At 40.2% G+C, this 19,156-nt stretch overlaps 1 protein-coding gene across 15 annotated transcripts in view; it reads right to left on the bottom strand.

The window, feature by feature from the left end:
• rbfox3a (RNA binding fox-1 homolog 3a) overlaps window positions 1-19,156 on the bottom strand; it is a 1,578,835-nt gene that overhangs the window by 33,825 nt on the left and 1,525,854 nt on the right. For all 15 annotated transcript variants that reach the window (XM_063074393.1, XM_063074392.1, XM_063074398.1 and 12 more), the window contains 2 exons: window positions 8,551-8,683; window positions 2,992-3,031 (listed from right to left, as the gene is read on the bottom strand). In XM_063074393.1, the coding sequence (XP_062930463.1) occupies window positions 2,992-3,031; window positions 8,551-8,683 (173 nt within the window). The remainder of the gene's footprint in view (window positions 1-2,991; window positions 3,032-8,550; window positions 8,684-19,156) is intronic.

Here is a 19,156-nt window from a genome sequence, read left to right as displayed (position 1 = left end):
CCGGTAATACCAAGCACTGCTAAAAAAAAGTTCTTGGACAACCTTGCTGCATAAAATAGACTCAGTATTCATTGTCTTTAAATTTCAAAAGTTTAAAAGACTAGTACAAAATCTTATCCAACGATGCCATGAGATTCAATACTTTTGGGCAGTGTAAAAAGAACCGCACAATAATATTGATTGAGTTCTTCAGAATTAACACCAGCTTCAATGCAGTTGAAAACTACAACACCTGACATAAATCTGCTGGGTTCTGACCATTTCCAATCATGCTGCAACCTGGGGCTAAGGTCATTCATTTTTAACCAATGTCAGTTTTATCATTGTAATCACAGTGTTAGCAGGACACCAACATGAAAAACATATTGTAACTACACCAGGAGAGCTACAGTAATAACTCAACCTTTAGTACTATCTTATAAACTTTTATTCTAGAACATGGGCCTGCCAGTGGTGTAGTGACATCAGAATAAGACTTTGAGGGAGAAGGTCCTGAGTTCGAGTCTGGTTGGGGCAGCAGCAGCTGCATGGAAGACAGGCCTGGGAAAACCCTATGGACAACTACACTTTCCATGGGGTCACCATGAGTCAATGAAAACTCTACAGCACTCAATAACAATTCCAGAACATAAAAATTACTGATATTAGTTATATTTCAGTTACAGTGCCTATAAAAAGTATTCACCACCACGCCCCCAGAAGCTTTCATGCTTTGTTTTACATCTTTGAATCACAGTGGATTTAAATGGACTTTTTTTGAGACTGATCAACAGAAAAATACTCTTTCGTGTCAAAGTGAAATGGATCTCTACAAAGTGATCTAAATTAATTACAAATATAAAACAGAATAATCGATTGCGTAAATATTCACCCCTATTAACATGACACACCAAATCATCACTGGTGTAGCCAATTGGCTTTAGAAGTCACATAATTAGTTAAATGGAGATCACCTGTGTGCAATCAAGATCTTCCAATGGTTGTAGTAAAAATACACCCGTATCCAGAAGGTCTGACTGCTGGTGAGTCAGTAACCTGGCAAAAACTACACCATGAAGACAAAAGAACACTCCAAGCAACTCTGCAAAAAAGGTTACTGAAATCACAAGTCAGGAGCTGGATACAAGAAAGTTTCCAAGTTACTGAATATCAGTTGGAGTACAGTTAAGTCAATCATCAAAAAATGGAAAAATATGGCAGAGCTGTAAGTCTGCCTAGAGCATGCCGGCCTCAAAAATTGAGTGACCATGCAAGTAGGGGACTAGTGAGGGAGGCCACCAAAAGACTTATGACCACTCTGGAAGAGATACAAGTTTCAGTGGCTGAGATGGGAGAGACTACACATACAACTTTTGCCCAGGTGCTTCACCAGTCACAGCTTTACAGAAGAGTGGCAAAGAGAAAACCACTGTTGGGGGGGGGGGGAACTCACATGAAATCTTGACTAGAATTTGCCAGAAGGCATGTGGGAGACTCTGAAGTCTATGGTCTGATGAAACCAAAATTGAGCTTTTATCCCTCAGACTAAACACTATGTTTGGCATAAGCCAAATACTGCACATCATCAAAAACACACCATTCCTACCATGAAGCCTGGTGGTGGCTGCAGCAGGCTCTGGAAGGCTTGTGAAGGCAGGGGGTAAAATGAATGCAGCAAAATACAGGGAAACACTGGAGGAAAACCTGAGGCAGTCTGCAAGAGAACTGCGACTTGCTTTCCAGCAAGACAATGACCCCAAACATAAAACCAAAGTTGCACGGGAAAGACTTAAAAACGACTAAGTTAATGTCCTGGAGTGGCCAAATCAGAGTCCAGACCTCAGTCCAACTGAGAATTAGTGCCTGGACTTGAAAAGGGCTGTTCACTCATGATCCTCATGCAATCTGACAGAGCTCGAGCCGTTTTGTAAAGGAGGATGGGGAAAAATTACAATGTCCAGATGTGCAAAGCTGATAGAGACCTATCCACACAGACTTAAGGCTGTAATTGCTGCCAAAAGTGCATCTACTAAATACTGACTTGAAGAGGGTGAATACTTATGCAATCAATTATTTTGTGGTTTATATCTGTAATTAATTTAGATCACTTGTAGAGATCTGTTTTCACTTTGACACAAAAGAGTCTCTTCTGTTGATTAGTGTCAAAAAAAACCAAATTAAATCCACTGTGATTCAATGTTCTAAAACAATAAAACACGAAAAGGGAGGGGGTAAATAATTTTTATAAGCACTGTATGTTTGGTAGTAATTTCTGGTTCTATACATGTTAAATGTTTAACCATTACCTAGTAGTGGTACTTGTATGCAGGAACAAACATGTTGTATGTTGAAGAATTTTCATTGATGCATTTGACTCCACACTAATTCTGGAACTAGCTGTTATTAGGAAATACTTTTGCTAAAATTCTTTCATTTGTAAATTTATTAAAAAGACAGCCGTCTCTCATTTCATTACTACAAGATTGTGATAGTTCAAGTTCTAATTTGTAACCTCAAATGTTCTTGTTGAGGATTTATTTTGGCTTGACTAACCTGCAACCAATGTACTCTAAGTCACTCAATAGGATACATTTGTTTAAAATGATTCCCTCTCAGCTTGATAACTGTTAATTTTCACTGGGTTTTTAATATTTGTTAATACTGGATTGAATTTCACTTCAGTTGGGTGCTTGCCAAAGTAATTCCTCGTTGGAGCGATATTGTCTTTTTCCAAATATCAGGTGTATTAAATGAGTCGAACTGAGAACCACATGTCAACTTTAATACTGATCAAATACCCTCCTCCTCAAGAAGGCAAACTTACTGATGTCTTAGCGTATGCATGGTTTGACTTCAACACACATATCCAAATGAATTCTCGTAATCTCAATTTCACCTGTACGACTAGACTGCGTTGCAGCCAAAATTACGCAACTCCAATAATAGTGACAATAGTCAGATGAGACTTTTGCTAACCAGTTGACAACATTTGGATTTTTAAACAATACTCACGTAAATTTCTGCCCCATAAAACCCATCCTGGTACACAACTCTGAAAAATAATAGGAACAGCATGAATTATCTTTTGCATTTTTGATTATAAAATGACACTCATCAACCTGGTTTGATCACAGAGTAACTTTCTACTAATGAGCAACAGCCATCGGTTGCAGTCTCTGCTCTACATTCACACCAAACCGACAAGAAGTAACAATCCTTTGTCATGTGAAACATGTTCAAATTGAACTTTTCTTAATATATACTGTCCCCAGAAGGCATGTAGAGTTCAAAATGATCAAGTATCTGAGATTTATATAGATATATATATAGTTTTCAACCTGTTGCGGATGTGATAACCAATGCCAAAAAAAAAAGGTCTCATGTTGGCAGCTCTTGACTGGAGATTGACATTCTCCAGGCTGTGTAGGAGCCTCTGCTCTTGTAGTTGCTCTGCACAGTGAGAAGATTTCTGAGGTTTTCACAGAGATGTCACTGCTTAAATCTTGAGAGCCTGAAGGTACTTTTTAATCAAGGATCTCCCACAACAACCCATACCACTCCTACTATCACCCTCAAAAATAAAACTCTCTAAATCTCAGATAGGTTCCACTAATTCATGGTTGTACTGCTGTACAATGAAGCAGTTTGCACTGGAATGGTGCTTTGACAGTGAAGCAGAAATAAAAAGCTCTCCCAGCTCAAAGTCCAGGATTGTTGATATCCAAACTGTTGTGAATTTGTGATGAGATGAGGTTTGTGTTGGTAAATTCTATTTCTTCTGTATTCTTCCTATTTGCATTATGATATTTAAGGCTCATGGAGAGAAGCGGGGGTGGTGTCGGTGCAAGGTCATTTTGTATGACGGAAATTTTATACAAGGAATTCACCTCCTGAAAACAGCAAATCGTTAACTGAAAGCTCAACTCCCAGGACACTGTGCAATGAATATATTATTTGTGGAATTCAGCTACTAATGATTTTCTTTACAGATATTGTTAAGCTTTAGATTATATATGGAACATGAATAATAAATATAGATGACCTTAAGAGTTTGTTGGGGTCTGTAAGCATTTCTTTTATTCCTTGATAAGATAGTTGTTGTTCAAAAAATTGTTAACATTAATTTCCTTTCATGCAAACCCAATGTGAATTTGTCCGTACTTGGATTGATAAATATTTTAAAGAACTGCATAATTTAATTTTTCAAGGAAAAACAGAAATGAATCATGGTATTGTGGTGAGTTATTAGTGGTTCAATTATAGACACCAACGATCGGTTGTTAATCTCTCAGTCAGCAGAATCAACATGCCACTTAATATGTGAAGTGAAAACTGAAAATGTGAGGAATGCTTGGGAGGTCAGGCAGTTTCAGGAGAAAATGAAAGAGAAAAAAACATTTCAGAGGAAATGACTCTTCCTCAGAACTTAAAATGAAGGACAATTGAAACAGTGACTCTGTTTCTCTCCACAGATGTTCTTGACCTGCTGAAGATTCCCCGTATTTCCATTTTTATTCAATCATCCATTTGTCATTTAACCTCTCCACCACTGTGGATGAGATGTACTTTAATTTTTCATATCTTTTCTGTTCACACAATCAGTTCCAATTTCTAACCTTTCTTATCAAAGTTTCAATCCTAGTTTCAATTCTGAATGGCATAACTCTAATTTTATTTTGCCCTGTTGTTCTGAATTCATCCACCATCGTTAATAGTTTCTCTGTACCCAGCCCATGGAACCTACTTGTTATTTTATACATGCCGCTCAGATCGTGGCTAACCAAGCAAATAACAAATCAAATATATACCAGCTATTGCTATAATTTAACACTTCTGGCATTCTACTCAGTCAGTTCTGTTGTGTGTCCCCTTCAAGGCCAATAATTCTTTCCAGTGACTTGAGAACCAGCAATGCTACAGAACAAGGCTTAATACATGTTCAGTTCCAGATCAACGTTCCTTTACTCTAATTGATTATTTTTATACTTGTGCACTTTGTCTTGTAGAGTTGCCTTCCTGAACATCTAAATGACTTGTCCCACCATATCTCCTAATCTCTCAGCATTGAGAAAATATCCCAATTTCTTTCTCAAGCTTTACTCCTCCTGAAGTTATTAGCATAAAAGATTAAGAAGAAATATAACATTATTAAATAAATCTAGAAGTAGAGAGATTTTTTTTTGTCCCGGAGGGGGAATAAAAACAATGAAGCATAACCTTTAAAAAATGGCTATACATTGGGAGAAATTATTTCTTCACATAAACTGTTGTGCAAATTCCTCATGTCCCTGCCCCTGTCTCAAGCTCAAGCAAGTTATTGTGATTAGTTATATTGAAAAGTTCAGAAAACTCAGTATCAGAATTGTGTTAAAGTAAGGTTACTCTTCCTTTCTTCTTTTTCTGTTTTTTTTTTGGGTAGGGGTATGTTACGGGGGGTAGGGTTAAGGGGAGGGGGGAGGGTAGATATTATTCTATGTAATTAAATTTGAAAATTGAATTAAAAAAAATTTTTTAAAAAGTAAGGTTACTCAGGTTTCTGTATCCATGACTTAACTAAATCCGAGATATATATGAACTTTGTATGGCTATTTCTGTAGAGATCGCCTTTCGGATTGCCCAGGTGTTCAGTCACTCTTTCCCTGATAAAAGGTTCAAGTAACCTACTGCTTTATTGACTGGTCTACAGTTATCCTGCCCCCTTAACCAACAGCCGTTCTGGCAAATATCTGATCAAGTAATACAATTTCTGAATTGAGGGCACTTAAAGTGTAGTGACTATTTGTTCTATTACTTTGGGGTGGAAAGAGTCAGTTCCTGGAATATTGTACATCTGAATCCTATTGTTCTTTTCATTACCATTTTATTGAGATGAATATTGCGATGCCCCACTCCTTTGGTCACTTTAAGTTCCTTTCAGGTTAGTATTTTGCTTCCGGACAGTGACAAAGGATCCACAATCCCTGATGAAAGGTTTAAAACCAAGCGTCAACAATTCCCTTCTCCCCACAGGTGCTGCTTGACTCCAGCAGATGTTTGTTGATCCACAGTATTTGTTTGATAGTTCTCTATTGTTCATTATATTCTTAACTCCTGTTGTAGTTGTCATATTCACTTTTCACCTGACCTACTCTGCATCTCTCAATAAATATTTAAAATAATTTGTTGTTAGCTTTACACATTCTTCTTTTTGACACCCCACGTTATTTGTTTTGCACCTTTTCATTGGTTTTAATTCTGCCCCCCACACCTCCACATTACCAGTCTGTTGGACTTCATTTTGCTTTGCATTTATACAATATTCTGTTCAATCTGTCAGGCCTCTCTATTTACACACAGTGTACAACAGCATCTAGACCCCCTTAGATACTATTGTCATAGTCATGGAACACTACAACACAGAAAATGGCCCTTTGGCCCATCTAGTTCATGCCAAACCATTAATCTGCCTCATCTAAAAGTGCCACATATGTACTTCCCTGGTCTGGAAGCAGAGGGCCAACCTTGCTGGCCCTTCACATCCAGTATTCCAGCCAATGCAATGAATTCCTGCTGTCTTAGCAGCCTGCTAAGCCCTGCTCCCCAGTACAGCCCTTTGGAAAAGCAACAAATATTTGTTTCAATGTTTCAGATTTCACTGGTATTCAGTAAGATTTAGAAACCATTAAAATTTAAGTATTTTTAAAAATAAAAATAACTACTTTAAATAATATGCAAATTAATTTTAAACACCTCTAAACAATGTTCCCTCTAAGGTGTGCACATGCACACATCTTTTGTCACTCACGCACAAATGAAATTAAACTGAGCACACAAGGTTGTCTCCCTCTACCTCGTTGGCATGTTAAGTATATTTCATGATTGTACACAATCACGTTTCCTCTTTCAGTTTCTAATGCAGACGGTGTTGACAACGTGGAGTTTGTGATGAATTGTCTGCAGAATTTAGAACTGACTTATTTATACTGTTTTTATTGAAGAAATTATTCAGTGTACATACGTTGTCGTCAATGGGCAAAAAAACTGCACAGCACAAAGATTTTTGCGCACACTGGTCATTACAAATTAGAGGGAACATTGCCTCTAAAATACTCAAATAATGACAACCATTAAACTAAAGAGAAATTATACTTTCTCTTGACCTCTTGATTTTTGGGTCACCTTGTACAGTAATTGAATGGGTGGAAACGTGCTTAATTCACAACCACCAACATTGACTTGGGGTTCACTTTAAGAGGCTGGTCTGACGTGATGACGCAATTACATGAAGTTTTTTTTTATCACACCTTATGTTCTGTGTTTGGAAGACAATAAAGTTTCCCTTAAACATCAAACACCTCACCTCTGCCATTTTACTTATGAAAACCTACAACTTCATCACGATTAAAATCAATGAGCTTTGGATCCTGCGTGAGATGTGACTCACAGATGTGGCGATGTACCTGCAGGATGGGAAACTCAGCAAAACTGGGCTCCAGTACTTGGATATACACAGTCCAGAGGAGTTTAGTGCTGAAGTGAACTCTCAGAACCAACCTCACAAAGATATCTGTCAATAAGCCTGTAACTTCCGTGTGTGACTGCACATGCGAGAAAATCCTGGACTCACTGTCACTTAACTAGCTAAATGCTCAGAACCACTGGCATTAGCCAGCAAGATCTGGACAATTAATTAAGCACATTATAGAGAAAAGTAAGAACTTCAAACATAAATTGAGGACAAATAATTTTCCTATTAAAACTTTAATTAAAATGCTATCCAATTATCCATCTCTGCTGTGTAAAACAAACAATCTTTCAAAAGCAAATTTGTCCTCTGTTTCATATTAACTAGCTTATAACAGCTCACTTCCACCTTGTTACTGAACCATTTGCATTATTTTCTCAGCAGCTATTTTTTTATTGGCAGCAATATGTGTTGACTACGCTTTTCTTTAAATTAGGAAGAATCATTTCTAAAGGTTGTCCATCTCTGAAAGGGCACAGTAATACAAAAGTGAACTATTATAGCCTTCACTTTATGAGGATTTCAACTTCTGAGCCATACCCTGGGTTAATGATTGGAGTGGAGGGGCAATCTTTAAGTCTGTTCCTTGTAAACAATTTCACTACAATTACCATTTTGTGAAAACCTTTCCCCAATGTGCCAGAATTTTCATTATGTTTCACAGTTTCAAAGTCAAACAGTTCACATTAATAAGAACAGAACAATGCAAAAGGGAATGTCTTTCTGCAGAATCATGTACAGACTACTTATAGAATTTGCTTGTAATTCCTGTCAATTATACTTGGTGCTAGAGCGTAACACCATCCACATATCAAAACACACACACACAGATCCACAGCATGTCTTACCATTACACTAATGGCACACAAAGCAAATGCAAATGGCATTTTATACTGGATTAGTTGCAGCTTGCTTGGAACAGTCTCATAACACTTTGCAAATCTATTATTTCATAAAATGTTAAAGAATTAAAATTCCCAGAATATATTTTGCTTTGGACTGCTGACAAAGGACAATAAAATACCAAAGCTTTAATAAGTGCAGAATGACTCTGTACTGATACTTACGCTCCATATGTGGGGATAGGTGGAGGTGGGGGTGCAGCGCGGAAGGTGTTGTAAACAGCACGACCTCGCCCCCGTAAATGAGCTCCTCTGTAAGTTACAGCTGCTCCAGCTGCTGGGTACGGAAAACCAGTCACTAGAGACAAAGAGGAAAATCAGGTTTACCAGTGGGCCATACATTCATTACAGCTCAATTAGAAGCTAAATTGATTAACAGCTTCATGAAAGTACTTGTTTGATTGAGCCCATTATGTAGCATATTGCAGACAAAGAAAAATATCCCAAACAAAATCATTCTTCATACTTACACCTTTCTAGCACTACTCATGTATAGAGAAACCTCTAAAGCATGCGTTGCCAACCTTTTTTATACCATGGACCCCTACCATTAATGGAGGGGTCCGTGAATCCCAGGATGGGAACCACTGATCAAAAGGCTTTAGAGTAAAGTAATGGAGAACATCCAGGAAAGGGAAAGGCAAAAGGGAGGAGGTGGGGGGAGGATTGAAAGTACAACTGAAGGGAAAGAATTTTAAGTGGATTCAAAAAGAGTTAGTTATTGTACAGGAGCATTCCATATTGTGTAGGGATAAGGTGAATAGGTGCAGAGGCTGTGAGATATGGGGAGGTGAAGGATCAACGGATTGTTTGTGGAGGGGATGGTAGGGAGATTTTTGGTGGAGGGGAAGGTGGGGGGATTTTTGTGGGAGGTGAAGGATGAGGAGATTTTTGGGGGAAGTGAAGGTTGAGTGGATTGTTGGGGGAGGTGAAGGATGAGGGGAATATTGAGGAGGTGAAGGATGAGGAAATTGTTGGTGGAGGGGAAGGTAGGGGCATTGTTGGTGGAGGGGAAGGATGAGGAGATTGTTGGAGGAGGTGAAGGATGAGGGGAATATTGGGGAGGTGAAGGATGAGGAAATTGATGGTGGAGGGGAAGGTAGGGGGATTTTTGTGGGAGGTGAAGGATGAGGAGATTTTTGGGGGAAGTGAAGGTTGAGTGGATTGTTGGGGGAGGTGAAGGATGAGGGGAATATTGAGGAGGTGAAGGATGAGGAAATTGTTGGTGGAGGGGAAGGTAGGAGCATTGTTGGTGGAGGGGAAGGATGAGGAGATTGTTGGAGGAGGTGAAGGATGAGGGGAATATTGAGGAGGTGAAGGATGAGGAAATTGTTGGTGGAGGGGAAGGTGGGGGGATTTTTGTGGGAGGTGAAGGATGAGGAGATTTTTGGGGGAAGTGAAGGTTGAGTGGATTGTTGGGGGAGGTGAAGGATGAGGGGAATATTGAGGAGGTGAAGGATGAGGAAATTGTTGGTGGAGGGGAAGGTAGGAGCATTGTTGGTGGAGGGGAAGGATGAGGAGATTGTTGGAGGAGGTGAAGGATGAGGGGAATATTGAGGAGGTGAAGGATGAGGAAATTGTTGGTGGAGGGGAAGGATGAGGAGATTGTTGGTGGAGGGGAAGGATGAGGAGATTGTTGGAGGAGGTGAAGGATGAGGGGAATATTGAGGAGGTGAAGGATGAGGAAATTGTTGGTGGAGGGGAAGGATGAGGAGATTGGTGGAGGGGAAGGATGAGGAGATTGTTGGAGGAGGTGAAGGATGAGGGGAATATTGAGGAGGTGAAGGATGAGGAAATTGTTGGTGGAGGGGAAGGTGGGGGGATTTTTGTGGGAGGTGAAGGATGAGGAGATTTTTGGGGGAAGTGAAGGTTGAGTGGATTGTTGGGGGAGGTGAAGGATGAGGGGATTGTTGGTGGAGGGGAAGATAGGGGGATTGTTGGTGAGGAGGAAGGTAAGGGAATTTTGTGGGGGATGAAGGTTGAGGGGATTTTTGGTAGAGGAGAAGGCTAAGGGAATTAACGAATCTCAGGGTTGTACGCCGCATACATATTTTGATAATGAACGTAATGAATCTTTCAATCTTTGAATGTACCAAAATACAGTGAATAGCTTGTATTGCATACTGCTCATCCAGATCTAATCATTGCACAGAGTATTGAAATGAGTAGAACGATTATAATAGAAGTGGTCAGTAGTTATGCAGGGACACCTGGAGGACTCTAGTCTCCTTACTGCGGAAAGGATGACATGTCATGGAAGGAATGCAGCAAAGATTCACTTGGTTCAATGGCAACTTTGCTGCATTGTGATTGTAACTGGGACTGTATTCTCTAGAGTTTAGAAGAATGAGGGGAGATTGAAGCTGACAAAATTCTTCAATGGTTTGACAGGCTGGATTCAGGGAGGATGTTTCCACGGTCAAGGAGTCTAGGAACAGGTGTCTCAGATTTAGAATAAGGGGTGGGCCATCTGGGAATGTGATGAGGAGACATTTCTTCACTCAGAGCATGAAGAAGCTTTGGAATTCTGTACCCAGTGGGATATTAGAGGCTTGGACATTGTGTTCATTCAAAAAATGATCAGCAGGTCTCTGAGGGTGATGGGAATCAAAGGATATGGGGATATTGTATGAAAATGGCACTGGGATAGATGAATAGCAATAATCAATGAATTTGTGGAGCAAGTTCAAAGGTCTAAACTTTAATTTTTTTTATTTATTTAGCGATGTCGTGCAGAGTAGACCCTTCCAGTACTTTCAGCCACGCTGCCCCAGCAACCCCCAGACTAACGTGATTAACCCTAACCTAATCACGGGACAACTTACAATGACCAAGTAACCGACCCAGTACGTTTCTGGGATGTGGGAGGAAACTGGAGCCCCCAGAGGAAACCCACCCATTCCATGGGGAGGACGTACAAAGATGCCTTACACAGCGGCACCTGAATTGAATGTGCAAATTCTGGAATGTGCCAAGCTGTAACAGCGTCACGCTGATGGCTTCATCCTGCCCCCAATTCCGATATTTGTATGTATAATCTTACAAGGAGTGAGTAGCGCAGGGACGAGGGGTACTGTATAATGAGAGGGCAGGGTTCTGGGGTGTGGAAGGTGCAGGCTATGAAGAGTGGGTGAAGTGAAGTTCTTGCTGGTTTGGGGAAACAGGTGAGGGGTTAAAGAGGAGCCTGCTGGCTTAGAGAACAACTAATAATGGCGGAAGAATGGGGTGAGCTGGTGCCTAACATGGTGCAAAGTGGAGAAGACTGCTACGGTGATTGAGGTAAGGATGAGATTTCTCCTATTAATCTTCTATAATATGGGGGGAACAAAACAGAATTTGTGTAAGATTAGTGGAAATCCATCCTTGATAGATGGCATGAACAGTAAGTCCACGAGCTGTTTTCCTGCTGTACAATTATTTGATACAAGGAAATAAATGTACTGACCAGGGCATGGCTGACAGAAACCTTGGTCGCAACAGTGTGAGATGCTTTCGTTGCCCAAGATATCTATCTAGTGGCAAGCGAGGTTTCATTGAAAAATTTTATCTTGAAATAATAAAGGCAGAAATCAGAATTTTGGGAACAATAGGGTTAATGAGCTTGTTAGGGAAGTGGAAGAAAGATCTGCAGTAACACATGGAATGATGGGAATGACCTCCACTCCACACACCTCAGCACAAAGTGGCAGATCGGAAGTCCAAAGAGTTAGCGGTGGTGATTTTGTAGCTACAATTGTAAAAACTTTGTACATCAGATAAAACTGTATGATAAAAAGGAAAGTGATTCAAATCTCTCTTACTCAGAATATAAGCTGTGAAGCTATCTGAAATGTCCCTGCAAAGACTCAAATGATGCAAAATGCAATTAGTCTTTCGAAGCTGACTCCTTCTACCACCTCCAACTACACTCAACCCATTCATATAATAACTACCAATAAACACTTGATTAATACCACACCACTACAGAATAGTCCACTCCATTGTTGAATCCAGGTGCAGAACCCATCTACTGTCCAGTGAAATCCCATCAGGAAGACCCTGAACAGGTAACAGAACAGGTAACAAAAAAAAAACAATTTTGCTCTGTTTTATGCAGAAGGCAAGAAGTAACAGTGGAAGAACAAGAAAGAGTTTTTGCTTATCTCCTGATTTACTAGCACCTTCAACATTGACCTTCCCCACTATTGGATATTGTGGGCAAGCGGTGCATTTAACACCATTCAAAGAACGTGGGAGAACAGTTCCTAGGGATGTGATTGAATCCCCTTTGAATGGTTTTAAGGTTAAGGGAAATAATTTACATGAATGTGAAACTTGGATAAGTTTCAAGTAATAGTATAACAGTCTGAGCCGGAAACCAAATTGAATAATTACAGACATTAATGAGCAATGTTAAATGGAGCCCTTTGCAAACCTTCTGGCCTATAATATTAAAAAGAACTAATCAGTATGAAACATGTAGTAATAAACTTACGTAGAACTGGTGCCAGGATCTTAAGGGCTATATTGTTGGTCATGGAGGGAAGGACCTAGTGTTGGATATATATCGCAGACACAACTAGCAATGAAAACCAATGATAATTGACAAAGATATTGAAGAAAGCAATACTGCACACTGCCTAATGAAGCATTCAACTCAGCGCCAGTGTCTGAGAGTACACTTGTTCACCCTTACAGACCAGAGCATAAGTAGCAGACAACTGACAGGAATGGGCTACTGTTATTGGCAAGTTATAATTCACTCAAGGAATAAAATACAAATTGTTCTATGGCGTGAACCGCATTCTCAAACACATTTAATAATTCTGAACTCAGTAGTGATTAATGAATAGAAGATGAGACTGAAATATTTTTTGATATGTATTAGACCTCAGCACACTGGAGGTCACCAATACAACATCCTGCTGCTTGTTCAGTCATTTAAAATAGAACTTGTTCCATAGTTATTGCAGTCACTTTTGCTGCCCGATAGTTCATTATTGTATTTCAATATAAGTAAAAATTGGAAGATGAATAATAGATAAACTTGGATGGTGCAATGTATTCTCACTCTTTCAAATTCAGCCCAGAATTTATCACAAAAAAATTGCTGTATTTTTTGCCTGTCACTGTCCTAAGTGGCATCAGTTTAATGGCCTGAATCCAACCCTTACTGGTTAAGGAGAAAGATAATCTCACTCAGAGATCAGAGTTTGGCTGCAGGGAGGCTGGGGGAAATGACTGTACCGAAGAGCTTTATTCTGTACCTAACCATGTTGCTTTTGACCTAGAAGTGGTTTCCATAGACACTTGCAGCTGAGCTCATTTAAAAGATACTTCTGGAGTGAGAAATGATATTGAGAGGAAAATCATCTAATTTCTGTTGATGGCTTCTGGACATATGATGTTGGGTTAGTGCTCCAGCAGTGATCTTGTTTCTTCTGTGCTTAAGAACACTCAATGGATTCCTTACAATGAGAGTGGCTATTGACCTAATGGCAATGGCACTGATGTGAAGCCTTGTTGCAAAATCTATTTAAAATCTATTTGTATCAATATTTTCCTTCACTACTATAATAGAATCATAGTCATATAGCACAGATAGAGGCCCTTCTGCCCATTATGTCCAGGCAGACCTTTCTGTCTGTCTGTATTGATCTCATTAAGACAGAATCCTTACACGTCTTAAAATGCCTTATGTAGGACATTCCCTACACTGACCTTGAAGAGAAAATTAGTTCACAATCATAGTTGTGTGAACTCTACTAATTATTATTTCTAGAAATGTCATAGACTTTTAAAACATATTACAATTTTGAATGAAATAGTGGCTGGACAAAATTATTGTCCATTCTAGTGAGAATGAACTAAGTTCAAGTTCAACTTTACTTATCATTCATCCATACATGAAATATAGCCGAATGAAACATTATTCATCTGGGGCCAATGTGCAAATCATACACAGCACTAGGCACATATAGCATATATAAGATAGCAAGTAAACATACACTTACACAAAAATAAGTATAGCCTAAGTCCCTGAGTGATATGTTCTATAAATTGATGGTGCTTCGGTGCCATTGGAAAGAAAATGTAGTTCTAGGCAGTCTGCCGACAAATGTAGGCCTGCACACATGCAACTTAGCTCATCATTTCACTGACTGAACACTCGAGGGTAGCACTGATGGGAGGGGCCAACCCAGAACTGAGCATGGACACCATGCAACACTGCCTCTGGCATCTCTTCTCCTAAACTGTAGCAACAGGCAAGCTCACGGCTTGAGGCCTAATCCACACTTCAACCAAGGCCACACAGCTGTCCTGCCGTCTGTCTCATCAATAAACAAGGGAAACAGATTTGCAGCATTTTACGTGATTGCTGTCCAACAGGGTCTTCTCATTGCAAGAGGAATGTCCAAGACAAGCACTCATTGTTACAGTACATGACGCCTTTGTGCAGCAACTCTGATGCTTCTGGTGCCTTCCTGTAGCAGGCAGTAACATGGTCAGCAGTGAGTCCAGCTCCTCTGCCTACGAGCAACTCGCCGATGGACTAGACCTGCAGTACTTAAAGTTCTTAATGTCCAGCATTATTTTGCAGTCGTAAAAATGACATGTAAAAGAAACACCCTAAAAGGGACGCTGCATCCGAATATGCTGCTATGTTACTGGAATCATTAGCTTTTAAAATCAAAAACACTGGAGTAATGGGTACCACTAGTGCAAGGCAGTTTCTTGTAGAGGGCACTGGCAAGATTTGAATTTCCAAATTTGATAGCATTATCAACAGAGAATGAATCCTCTGGAGAAATAGCGGCATTGCTATTAGATCAATAGCCATTCTCATTGTAAGGAATCCATTGAGTGTTCCTCTGGTAGCAGATATTATTTATTATTTTTTAATTTTATGAAACTGTAGGCCAAATATCTTTGAAAGTCCACCATTATGGATGAAATCCCATATTTCCCAATGGATCTCACATGAGAAAGGTTTTGGGAGGGAGCTCCCACATAGTTTTTCTCGTCAGAGTCTCACTAAATACTTATATAGGCATCCGTTAGTCTCGTGAGACCATGGGTTTGTGCCTTGGAAGGTTTCCAGGTTGAGCAAGGTTGTATGGAAGACCGACAGTTGCCCATGCTACAAGTCTCCCCTCTCCACGCCATGATGTTGTCCAAGGGAAGGGCATTAGGGCCGATACAGCTTGGCACCGGTGTTGTCGCAGAGCAATGTGTGATTAAGTGCCTTGCTCAAGGACACAACACGTTCCCTCGGTTGGGGCTCGAACTAGCGACCTTCAGATCACTAGACCGATGCCTTAACCACTTGGCCACGCACCAACACACTAAACGCTAGGACCTTAGTAAAAGCATATTGATGACATTATATGGTGTATTGGACCATTTCAAATACCTTCTTCACCATCTCCTACACTGCCGCTTTCAGGAACTTGTAGCCCAAGATCCCTCCCTTCATCAACACTCCCTGGTGTCCTATCATTTACAGTTTGCCGTCCCAAAATACATCACTACGCAGATGAGGATCAGAATCACTTTATTGCCAGTATGTGAAACATACCGGACTTGATTGTGATTCAGTACCAAGAGTAAAACACAGGAAAATATCATAGCGGACAACAAAATAACAAACATCAATTTACAATGCAACAGTGCAAACAGACATGAGCAATCAACAATTAGCATAAATGCCAATAATCAATAAGTAAATGTGAACTTATGAACAGACTAAGTAATTCTAATCAGAAGAAAGAAAGCAGGAAAGACCATTCAATGGATGTTGTGTAGGGGCAGCTAGGGTATTGCACCTGACTGAGTTTTGTTGAGAATCTGCATTGCCACGGGAAAGGAGCTTTGGAGATGACATGTGGTCCTGGTGGTGATGGACTTGTAGCATCTCCCTGATGCCAATTTGGTGAACAGGTGACTGCCAGGGTGGGTTAAGTCAGCAGTAATATTTCCAACTCTTTCCTTTGCTCTGGTGATGAACAGGCCTTTTGATGTCAGCATTAAATTCCATTTGCTATTGTTCTGTCCAAATTTCCGGCTGATCTCTATCATGCTGTAGACCTAAACAACCTTCCTCACTATCTACAACATTGGTAATTTTTGTGTTATCTGCAGATCTTCTTATTATACTTTGCATATTCACATCCAAGATTTTAATAAACATCACAAACATAAAGGATCCCAGCACCAATCCTTGTGTCACACAACTGGTGACAGTCTTCCAATCAGAGAAGTAAGTCCCCACCACCACTTGATGCCACCTATTAGAAACCAATTTTAGATTCGACTTGTCCGCATGCCAAGTCATCCCATGGGCTCCAATCTCTTGATCTAGTCCACCAAGTAGGACCTTTTCAAAGGAATTAGTAAAGTTCATGTAGACAACATTTACTGCAATCTCCTCATCAAAACTCTTAGTTATGTTCTCAAAAGAGTCAATCATGTTTGTAAGATTGTATTTATCATAAATAAAGCCATGCTAATCCATTCCTGTCATTCCAAGTGAAGATAAATTCTGTCCCTTAATTTCCCTCCCAATATACAAAGTGCACTAGCAGCATCCAAGGTTAGGATAGATCTAGTGTGCCTGGCAGTCGTGTAAAGCTGGTTTGTACTAACTTTAGCACAATAATGCTGCTCTTGTACCTAAAGCAAATTTAAATATATATATATATTTTTTTCTTAATTCCTCAGATTTACAAACTAGTTAATGGTAAAATTCTGTCCTCCCTTCACCTAACATCACTTGAAGAAATTGTAGGTTAATTGTGTGAAGATATGAGGAATAAACGGGTTCAAGTGCAACAGTATCTGTGGAATAATCTGCCAGTTAGCCTGGGTTAGGAAGGGGTAGGAAGGGTCACACCAGTGCAAAACCAGGTACAAAGGGCATTTATCAGCGGCATGGATGTCTTTCTCCTTCTTGGAGTGAAGGTAACTTCAGAATTAAGCTTTTATTCTGCTTGCTGATTATGGGTCAGTCCAAAGGCACTAGCTGATTCTAGCTATCTCCAATGCAGGCAAGATGAAACTAGTAATGTTTGCAAGGGAACAAACTTTCTGCAAGGCAAACAGTAAATAGTAGGGCCCCAAATGATGTTGATAAACAAAGGGATTCTGGGATACAAGTCCTTGAAAGTGGCAGCAAGAAGAACAAGGTAATGAAGAAGGCATGTGGGAGATATTATCAATGTGCTTTGAAAATGAAGCAAAAGTAGAAATTCAGAATTTAGACCTAATTTTAATAAAGTTCTCGAGTCTAGTGAGATTTTTTTGGGGGAAAATAGCTCTATGAGAGCTTCTCCCAAGACCTTTCCCATGTGAGGTCCACTGGAAAATGGTTTACCTGATGCTTCATGAAATTTACAAATGTTTACAGAAGAGTGGAGGGGTGCTGAACCATCAGTGGGTGTCAGGGGCCTGTAGGGTGTGAAGGAGTATGGATGGCAGTTGTGCAGTAACGGGACAGCAGGTATATAAGAATGTTATCACTTGCAGTTCCTCTCCAAGCCATATCCTTTTCCAATTCTGAAATATGTCTGTACTAGGTACTGTCCCAGATAGACCAGAAGAGGGTGAAGAGAAGTCATAAAGTGGTTGCAGTAGATGCAAAGGCATAAATGACTTGATTTGTGAGCCAGCAACCGGGCGGCCTATCAAGGAACTACTGGAATAGACATAGAAGGATAATTGAGGTGAAATTTTACAGCTTTGGCTTCTCCAGCCATGGTTGGAGGCAGTGTCCTAATAAGGGAGGAAGGTGTGAAAGTTAAGCACCAAAACAGGAAGCAATCAAAGTGGTGCCCAGTTCTCTGATTTGTCTGGCAACCAGTTCATAGAGCTAGTGAAGACAGCATCTAGGTCAGACAAACGTTTGGCCGCGGCCGCCATTGCCAGTCATGCACACAGAGGGTTTATTAGGGGGCCAGCAATGTGATATGTTAGTGGACACAGTTTCTTCGGTATTAATAACTGAAGACGAGGAGTACACAAAATTGTGAGGGGCATGGATGGGGCAGCTGGTGCCCTAGCTTTGGTGGCCGAGGCAAGGCGAGGAGAGACCCAAGGTTTGGATGATTTAGATGCTGGGCCAGATTGAAATGGTCGGGGTGTCGGAGTCAGAGGTGAGAGATGGGCTGGTTCAGCTTGCTGCTCCATGGGTCTGCTCGAATCTGTGTGGGACTGAGGGTATGGCCTGCAACTTGTGAACATCTAGATGGGCTGCAGTGATGCCTGGCATTGTGAACTTCAATTCTGAATGCTATTCCTTTGCTTTATTTTTGCACAATTTGCTTTTTTATCTCTCTCTCTGCACACCATGTGTTTGACAATCTTCTTTTGTTTTTAATGGGTTCTCTTGGGTTTCTTTGTTTTGTGACTGCCTGTTAGGAGACGAATCTTAAGGTTGTACAAAGTATGCATACTTTGATAATAAATGCACCTTGAACTTTCTGAACTTTCAATCTAAAACATAGATTTAGGGTAAGTGGTAGGAGGTTCAGAGGGGATCTGAAGGAAAAGTCTTCTTTACCGTACATGTGGTAGAGGCTGGCACTCAAACAAATATCTCAATGAGTACTTCTGGCAGCAAGATGTAGAAAGCTATGGACTAAGTGCTGTTCAGTGTGATAGTCAGATGTAGATGTAGATACAGATTAGAACAGACAGGTAGTTGATTCTCAACATGGACTTGGTGGGCTGAAAGACCTGCTTCTGAGGGGAATAACGTCTTTGATAATTGAGAAATGCAAATGTTTATTGAAGA

The sequence above is a fragment of the Mobula hypostoma genome, chromosome 22 (genome assembly GCF_963921235.1).
Source record: "Mobula hypostoma chromosome 22, sMobHyp1.1, whole genome shotgun sequence".
NCBI lineage: Eukaryota > Metazoa > Chordata > Chondrichthyes > Myliobatiformes > Myliobatidae > Mobula > Mobula hypostoma.
The sequence above is the reverse complement of the archived record's forward strand: the minus strand, read 5'-3'. Positions and strand labels throughout refer to the sequence as shown.